Source organism: Magnolia sinica, chromosome 7, assembly GCF_029962835.1.
Source record: "Magnolia sinica isolate HGM2019 chromosome 7, MsV1, whole genome shotgun sequence".
NCBI lineage: Eukaryota > Viridiplantae > Streptophyta > Magnoliopsida > Magnoliales > Magnoliaceae > Magnolia > Magnolia sinica.
The window spans coordinates 1,389,007-1,397,544 of record NC_080579.1 but is presented as its reverse complement, the minus strand read 5'-3'; the positions used below and the strand labels follow the sequence as shown (position 1 = coordinate 1,397,544).

Below are 8,538 nucleotides of genomic sequence, written 5' to 3'. Positions count from 1 at the left end.
AGTCCAACTTTCGTACTCAAGGTGATCAAGTGGGGCCCAATATTTTGGTCGGTCTTGATTTGTTATACAAGTGATATATGGGCCGTACGTGCAACGTGGACAGTTACTTTTGGTCCATTGAAATGTATAAATAAAATGTTGCTCTGTACTTTCTACGACGAGGATCATCGGCTATTAATAGCTTCTTATCATCGGTCATATGCACTGACCTACTACTTGGATTCCGTACTCCAAACCTACAGTTTAAGGTTTTGACGATGAGAAATGATGCATGGAAACCTTCTCTTGCATCTAGCTGCATGTGGACTCGTTGACAACTCACCTAATCAATCTCAGCCGTCCATTTGGTCTAGTCAGTTCTTCTTAGGCCGTATAGGACTAATCATTACTGATATGATATTTCAAACCATCTAATCAGAAGCATGGAATGAACGGACAAGATAGTTTGTACAAGAGATGTCCAGTCAAGGTTGTTTAAATGAAGAATGGAATGGTCCCAATGGACGGTCCAGATACGCGATGTGGATGGCGACGTGTCAATATGCAACTGGGTGCGTGGAAAGGTTTCGGTACACCGAGCCCACTAGATTCATTTCTATTTAATGCGACCATAGGACGTGGAAACGGATTGGGTACTCCCCTGCCACAGCCAATGGCTGATGGTCGGTGCTCCGTGGGCCCAACCATGATGTATGTGTTTCATCCATGCCGTCTATCTATTTTTTCTAGATAATTTTATAGTATGAGACCAAAAATTAGGAATATTCAATTCTAAGTTGGACCACATTACAGGATACAGTTTTGAATGAACGTCGACCATTGAAAACTTTTGGGGAGCCATAAAAGTTTTGGATCAAGCTGATATTTGATTTTTCCCTTCATCTAAGTCTGTATCACCTAATCAACAGATTGGATGTCAAATAAACAGTACAGTGAGCCTTAAAAGGATTTTAATGGTGGATATCCAATCACTATTGTTTTCCTGTGGTGTGGTCCACCTGAGATTTATATCCTTTCGGTTTTCAGGTCAAACCATAAAATGATCTTTAAAAATGGATGAACGGCATGGATGAAACACATACATCATGGTGGGGCCCACAAAGCACCGACCACCTGCCACCGAGCTAGTGGCAGGGGAAGTAGCCAAACCGCGTCCAGAGGAGATAGTGTCATTGTATGGCCCACGAGATTCTACTCTTTGTTCGCTGGTTTTCAGCCTCCGCAATGATCAAAACCGTTGACAATATTGACCCCACTCTGCCCGGCCCATGCCCTAAAAATTCAAATGAGAAGATCCTGACGGTTCAGTTGTCAGCCAGAAAATCCATAGGTAAAGGGAAAAGATCCAACGGTTAGGACATTCCAATCTGGGCCCATCTAGAGTGGATGCATCATATCAACGGTTTGGATCATGCAATACGACCTACTTTCACAGAAACTGAAAGGTCAGAACTGTCAGATCATCACTATTATTAGCCTTTAGTCCATCCACATGCTGGCCTACCGTATCAACGGTCCTGATCACAGAAAAACATCTGTGGCATGTACACAAAATCTTGTCTAATCCCACCAGACCCATCTATCTCAATTCCTAATATGTAGTGCAATGGTGCGAGTTTGCTATGGTTTATGAGCAGTGTCAGCCCATCCACTGACAGTGTATTTCACTGACACTGTCTAAGGCGTAGGCCACACGTTGATGGAGCATATCTTGAAATTCACAAATGATATTGACATGTGATTGATTTTGATCACTGACCGTTACCTTTTCTGGCCATCCATTTTTGACAGCCATCAATGGGAAGGTTTAAGTCAATTGTGAAATTTGGGATATGACACATCTGAGTGGGGCCCACGATGTGACAGGTCTAGATTTACAATTTTTAATATTATGTATTTAAAATTAGAAATAATGTATAAAATAATACGTAGAGAGACACAGCTCATTGTATTCAAAATGTAGGCACAATCTTGCAATCCTAACCATCCAATTTGGGCCATCAAATGGATGGCTAGAAAGAAATGATCAATTGATGTATTGAGCAACTTCTAAGTTTAAGTTGTGATGAACGCACATTGGAGGCTGCCCACGTACAAGGAACCAATGGCAATCCGGGAATTCTGACAGAATCAGAGCCCACTTGTGAATTGTACACCTTTTTCCTATTTTCTTTCTGCCACCTGTCATTTAACGAGCCTATCAGGCGTGACATGAGATGTCTTGGGATGGGCCAAATGGATGAATGTTCCGATGGTCTGAATAGTTCATTTGGTGTTTAACGCTGTACATCGGAGATCTTTGTCTGTGAGGTTCTGAATTTAAATGGTAGAATAGATTATCTATTACGACTCAATTAATATTAATGATTGTGATTATTAGTATGTTATAGATGTTATTAAGTGAGTCTGATGAGATGGACGGTTTGGATTATAAAGATGTACAGTGGAAGAGGAAAAATCTAGAGACGTAGCGTAAATAGAAGGTGTGTCGCGACTGAGTGGAGGTGAACTTTTATTTAACTAACCAGCCGCCCAGCACAGCCGCCCAAATTGCGCTCTCTATCTCACACACGCACAAAAAATCTGAGGACACGGTGAAAGGAGAAGACGCTACAGTGGTAGAGAAGGAGAAATCCACTCTCTCTCTTCCAACAAGTAGAAGGAGATCTATCAGGGAAGAGCTCTCTCTCTCTCTCTCTCACTCTCCACACAATAGAAGAAGATCCAGTAGGGAAAAGCCTTCTCTCTTTTATCTATCTATTTAATTCAACATACCAGAAGATCTCCTCCCTCTCTCTCAAAATTCTCATATAAAAAAAAAGAGAGAGAAGAATACCCAACAGTGCTCTCTCTCTCTCTCTCTCTCTCTCTCTCTCTCTCTCTCTCTCTCTACAACACAATAGAAGAAGATCCAGCCGGGAAAAACCCTCTCTATCTGTCTCTCTCTCTCTCTCTACTTCAGCATACCAGACGAAGATCTCCGCCTTCTCCAAATTCTCAGATAACAAGAGAAGAATACCCGACCGTGCTCTCTCTCTCTCTCTCTCTCTCTCTCTCTCTCTCTCTCTCTCTCTCTCTCTCTCTCTCTCAACACAGTAGACGAAGATCCAGCAGTGAAAAGCCCTTTCTATCTATCTCTCTACTTCAGCATACCAGAAGATCTCCTCTCTCTCTCTCTCTCTCTCTCTCTCTCTCTCTCTCTCTCTCTCTCTCTCTCTCTCTCTCTCTAACCAAAAGAGAAAAAAGGAACCTCCACTATACAAGAGGAGAAGATAAAGAAGCAAGAAGATGTCCAGCCTTTCTCTCCATCTTATCCTACACCCCACCGTCTTATGCTCCTGAGCACTCACCTCAATCACCAGCATCGCCAACTACTATCTCCTTCTCCTCAACCATGAACCTAGAAGACTCATTCAAATCCCTCTCCCATGATTACCTCAATCTCCTCATCAATGGCCAGGCCTTCTCCGACGTCACCTTCAGCGTCGAGGGCCGCCTCGTCCATGCCCACCGCTGCATCCTAGCAGCTCGTTCCCTCTTCTTCCGCAAGTTCTTCTGCGGACCTGATTCCCCACCCGGCCTCGATTCCCCTGCCGGACACCGCATCTCGTCCCCTTCATCCTCACCTAGGACCTCCAATTCCCACGTCATCCCCGTCAATTCCGTCGGCTACGAGGTCTTCCTGCTTCTCCTCCAGTTCCTCTACTGTGGCCAGGTCTCTATCGTGCCGCAAAAGCACGAGCCCAGGCCCAATTGCGGCGAGAGGGGATGCTGGCATACTCATTGCACCTCAGCCGTCGATCTCGCCCTTGACACCCTCGCTGCCGCCCGATCATTCGGGGTCGAACAGCTTGCCGTGCTTACACAGGTGGGTCAGCATTTCCCCAATCCTTCTCCCTTACTTTTTTTTTTTTTTTTGTGGAGATTTTGATGTGGGTATGTTGGATTTTGCGTGGAATTTGAGTTTTTCTAAAACTTTCCTTGATTTCTTTGTGCAACAAGTAGTACATTGGAAGCTTCTGATCTGTCTTCAAGCAATGGAAATTGATTTTGGTCTAGAATTTTCATTTTTCTTTTTTTTTTTTTATAGGGGTATTGGGATTGTCAATCTTTTCCTATTCCTCTCATCTTTCTTGAGGTTGGTGTTGCATGAAATGCTGGTTCTTGAGTCTGTACTCTTTCTTAGAGAATTTTGAAGTGTTTTTTTCTTCTCTCTTTAATTTCTTGGTGTCTTGATGATGTGGGTAGGTTGAATTTTGTCAGGAATTTGAGTTTCCGAGATATATTCTTTATTATTTTGCTATTTTGTGAAGCAACTCGATTTGATTGCTTGGAGTAATTCCTTTTCTTGTCTTTATTGCTGTTGTCATTGGTATTAAAACCCTTTATTTCCGTAGAGAAAAGAAAAAGGAAAAAACCAAAAACCAGGTACTTCAGCTCCAGTTGCACAAGCAATTAATCTTGATTTCATGCACCATTTTCTGTTTCTTGAATTGGGGTTTCTCTCCTTTCTAGGACTACAGTACTTTGTTTCTTCATTTTCATTTTCTTATTCTATTTTTCTCTTCTTTTTTTCTTTTTTTTTTGAAATGTGTGATTGCAATCTTAAATAATATCGCAAGGAATTAAAAATATTGGATTTTGTATTCTCTTCTAACAATCTTAACTCAATAAACCAAGAAACAAATATTTTGCTCGTTTGTAGACATCCAAACGGTTTTATGTGGTTATTTCGTGGAAATGGATCCCACCCAAATCATATTTCAATACATCCAAAAACAACAATGAATGGGAGAATGTTTGATCTCATACTTTTCTTTGAATGATGGTGTTTTCCAGAAGCAACTAGCAAGCATGGTAGAGAAAGCTTCCATTGAGGATGTGATGAAAGTACTCTTGGTTTCAAGGAAGCAAGACATGCACCAGCTCTGGACTACATGCTCCCACCTTGTCGCGAAATCCGGCCTTCCACCAGAAGTCCTCGCCAAGCACCTCCCGATTGACGTCGTGGCCAAGATTGAAGAGCTCCGCTTAAAATCATCGATGGCCCGTCGCTCGTTCCTCCCCCACCACCACCCACACCACCCCCACCATCATGACCTGGGCGGTGGTCCTGCGGAACTCGAAGATCACAAGATCCGCCGCATGCGCCGAGCACTTGACTCCTCTGATGTGGAGCTCGTCAAGCTCATGGTCATGGGGGAAGGCCTCAACCTAGATGATGCACTTGCCCTCCACTACGCCGTCGAGAATTGCAGCCGAGAGGTGGTGAAAGCCCTGCTGGAGCTTGGGGCTGCTGATGTCAACCACCCGGCAGGCCCTGCTGGGAAGACCCCACTGCATGTTGCGGCCGAGATGGTGTGCCCCGACATGGTGGCAGTCCTGCTAGACCACCACGCAGACCCCAACGTGCGAACCGTCGACGGCGTCACCCCGCTCGACGTGCTGCGAACCCTCACCTCTGACTTCCTCTTCAAGGGGGCGGTTCCAGGCCTGGCCCACATAGAGCCCAACAAGCTTAGGCTCTGTCTCGAACTCGTCCAATCTGCAGCACTTGTACTCTCTCGGGAGGAGGGGAGTGGCAATAGTGGCGGAGGGGGTGGTTCTATTTATCCACCGATGAGCAATGAACCCGGCGGTGGTGGTAACAACAGCAGCAGCAACATGAGTAGCCTCAGCCTCGATTCAAGAATGGTGTATCTTAATCTCGGAGCAGCGGCCGCAGCCCAATTGGGATGCAAGATGGACGGTGATGATGATAACAGCAGCAGCAATGACCAAAGGGAAGCCATGAATCAACATGGGGCTCATGGTATTTGTCCTCTCTCTCTCTCTCTCTCTCTCTCTCTCTCTCTCTCTCTCCCTCTCCCCATATTCCACCTAGTTATCTATGGACACATATATGTATGCATTCATGTAGTTCTCTCTCTCTTTCTGAGAGAGAATTTATATAGATATATAATACATCTGAGAAAATGTTGGTGTTTTCTGCTTGTGGGTGTCTTTGATTTTGTAGGATATGGAAGTCTAAGACATGGATTTTTCTCACCAGCGTTTGGAGGGGATTGATGAAGAGACAACGAGAATCTAAGTATGCATTGGACGATGGGAGAAGAGATGCAGGTCAATCTTTTCACTCGGCCTGTCACCTCCTCTTTTGTTTTTGGTGCTATCTAATCTGATATCATGCCCTATTTATTGTGACTGTTTTCCCTTTCTTCTTGTCCCCCTCCACCCACCTTTTCTTTATTTGTTACCCTACAATGTGCTTTCCTCACACCTTAAATTCCATACTGGCAACACCTCCACCGTCCACGTGGCCTTCATGCATATCAATCCAAACCACCCAAAATGATGGGCCCATTGTCAATCGCCAATCAACTGCTCTCAACGAGTGTACTGCATGATGGTTGCAATCAAACGCTTAAGATTATCCCACGTGTATGCAGGAAATGTTGCCACAATCTCAAGAGTTGTGGCAAACACACATTGTAGGCCACCCTTGGTTTTTTCATATTATTTTCTATCTGAATACTCACTAATGGTAGTAGAAAATCATCCCTAATTAAGAGGGGGTGGGGGTCTACCCTTGAATTGTCTTTCTTCATATCAAGCTTTGTTTGGATATGGAAAATGCATATATCCTATTAGAGTAAATGAGCTGTCTCCTCTCCCAACAACTGCTTTATTGCAATTTTTTTCTATCTTTTTCTTGACATGGGTTCTAAAGAAACATGGCCCCTCCTTTGTTGTGTTATGTGATTGAATTATAAACAAATGGTTTTGGCAAAGGACAGATCAATCTCTTGTCTTGCATGAATGCAACATGAGTGTGACTACACGACACCCCAATAAGATTTGTGTTTATTATCTAAATCTGGATTCCCTCTTTGCGATTCTCTTTTTTGTCTCCCTTTGCTTTTCTTTTCTTTTTTCTCGTTTGGTTCACTTTGAGAATTTTCATTGGATTGTAGCAAGCGAAAATGGGGTTCTGGAATGAACTTTTCTAGCCCTAATAGTAGTTAAATGAGTGTGTTTTAACCCTTGATTCTCTCTCTCTCTCTCTCTCTCTCTCTCTCTCTCTCTCTCTCTCTCTCTCTCTCTCTCTCTCATGGGATTTTGGAGTGAACTTTTCTAGCATTGATAGTACTTTAGATGAGTATGTTTTAACCCTCGATTCTCTCTCTCTCTCTCTCTCTCTCTCTCTCTCTCTCTCTCTCTCTCTCTCTCTCGTGGGATTTTGGAGTGAACTTTTCTAGCATTGATAGTACTTTAGATGAGTATGTTTTAGCCCTCGATTCTCTCTCTCTCTCTCTCTCTCTCTCTCTCTCTCTCTCTCTCTCTCTCCAACGGTTGATTGCTTTATTAGCAGGAAGAAATGAATAGATTAAAGTAGATTGCTGTAGACAAGATAGCATTTAGGTAATAAATAAGGAATAACCCAAAATCATAGTTTTGCACAAATGTTGCCAATCTCTTATAAATTTTTCAAAGATTTCCGTTTCTATACAATTCGATAATTGAGTCGTTTACATGTCACTATATACAGTTATATCGATATATGTTCACTTAATGTTGAACTGTTGTTGGGCACTTCATAGATTTGTTCCATAGCTCGGTCTAAATGATGTGCTTTGTTGATCATATGATTTTTACCTTGTGTCCCGACAAACAGCGATGTCAGTAAGTATGTGAGGTTATCTGGACCACATGTCACTTTGGTACGAGCTACAGGAATGGTACACTGTATGTTATTCCCTCTAGCATGTGGTACACTGGGGTTAAGGATCATGTGGGTCACTATGGTATAAACGTGCAGTATATAAAAGTACAATAATATGAAAAAGTATTTTATGTGTATGAAATGATGAATATTATTATTATAGGTCCTGAATCCATAATTTTATATGGATGTTGTTGCATGAAAGTCTTAATGTCTACATTCCGAATATAGATTGACATTATAAGTTAATCTCCACCTGAAGTATGTAACGATAATTTAAGGTCGGTGAAAGTAGCGATCCAAATCATAAATAACCCATAATTCGAATTGCTGAATTCGGAATGCTGGGAGATGAGTGATTTAGGTAACACTGGTTTTATTCAAGTTGCAACTTTCACTCTTTTTTAATATTTTTTTCACTCTTTTTACTATGTACTTGTATTCGCTGACATTTTGAAACTGATGCTTCCCAAATTACCTCTCCTTCCATTCTTCGTGTAATCAAGATTTAATTATTAATTATATGCAACTATGATTACTACTATTATTGGGGATGCCAGAAGTATCCAACCCAGTGAGGCTTCTGGTAACTAATTACTATTTTCAATAAATAAAAAATCTTGATTTAATCCTTGTATTTATAATTTCAAACCATTGTTTGAAACTAGGAACTTGAACTCGGCATGGTAGACCAAGAGTCAACCCGTGTTTCCTGACCTAGGCTCGTAAATTTTGACAGGTTTGGTTAACAAAGTTATAAAAGTTTAAAAAAGAAAAATAAAGAAATTAGTCTCTTGTACATGAAATGTTACACT

General features: G+C 42.2%; 1 protein-coding gene across 1 annotated transcript; it reads left to right on the top strand.

Annotated features, from left to right (window-relative positions):
• The first annotated feature begins 2,558 nt into the window (after positions 1-2,558).
• Positions 2,559-6,796, top strand: LOC131250786 (BTB/POZ domain and ankyrin repeat-containing protein NOOT1-like). Its single transcript, XM_058251096.1, has 3 exons — positions 2,559-3,868; positions 4,840-5,812; positions 6,017-6,796. Exons 1-3 carry the CDS (start codon positions 3,395-3,397, stop codon positions 6,067-6,069), a joined length of 1,500 nt encoding a protein of 499 aa, XP_058107079.1. The 5' UTR covers positions 2,559-3,394; the 3' UTR covers positions 6,070-6,796.
• The last annotated feature ends 1,742 nt before the right edge of the window (positions 6,797-8,538 follow it).

Excerpts from the sequence above, each read along its gene's own strand:
- LOC131250786 (XM_058251096.1), top strand. The coding sequence starts at position 3,395 with ATGAACCTAGAAGACTCATTCAAATCCCTCTCCCATGATTACCTCAAT. Across the intron at positions 3,869-4,839 it reads AGCTTGCCGTGCTTACACAG|AAGCAACTAGCAAGCATGGT; the intron begins GTGGGTCAGCAT and ends GGTGTTTTCCAG. Across the intron at positions 5,813-6,016 it reads GAATCAACATGGGGCTCATG|GATATGGAAGTCTAAGACAT; the intron begins GTATTTGTCCTC and ends TTGATTTTGTAG.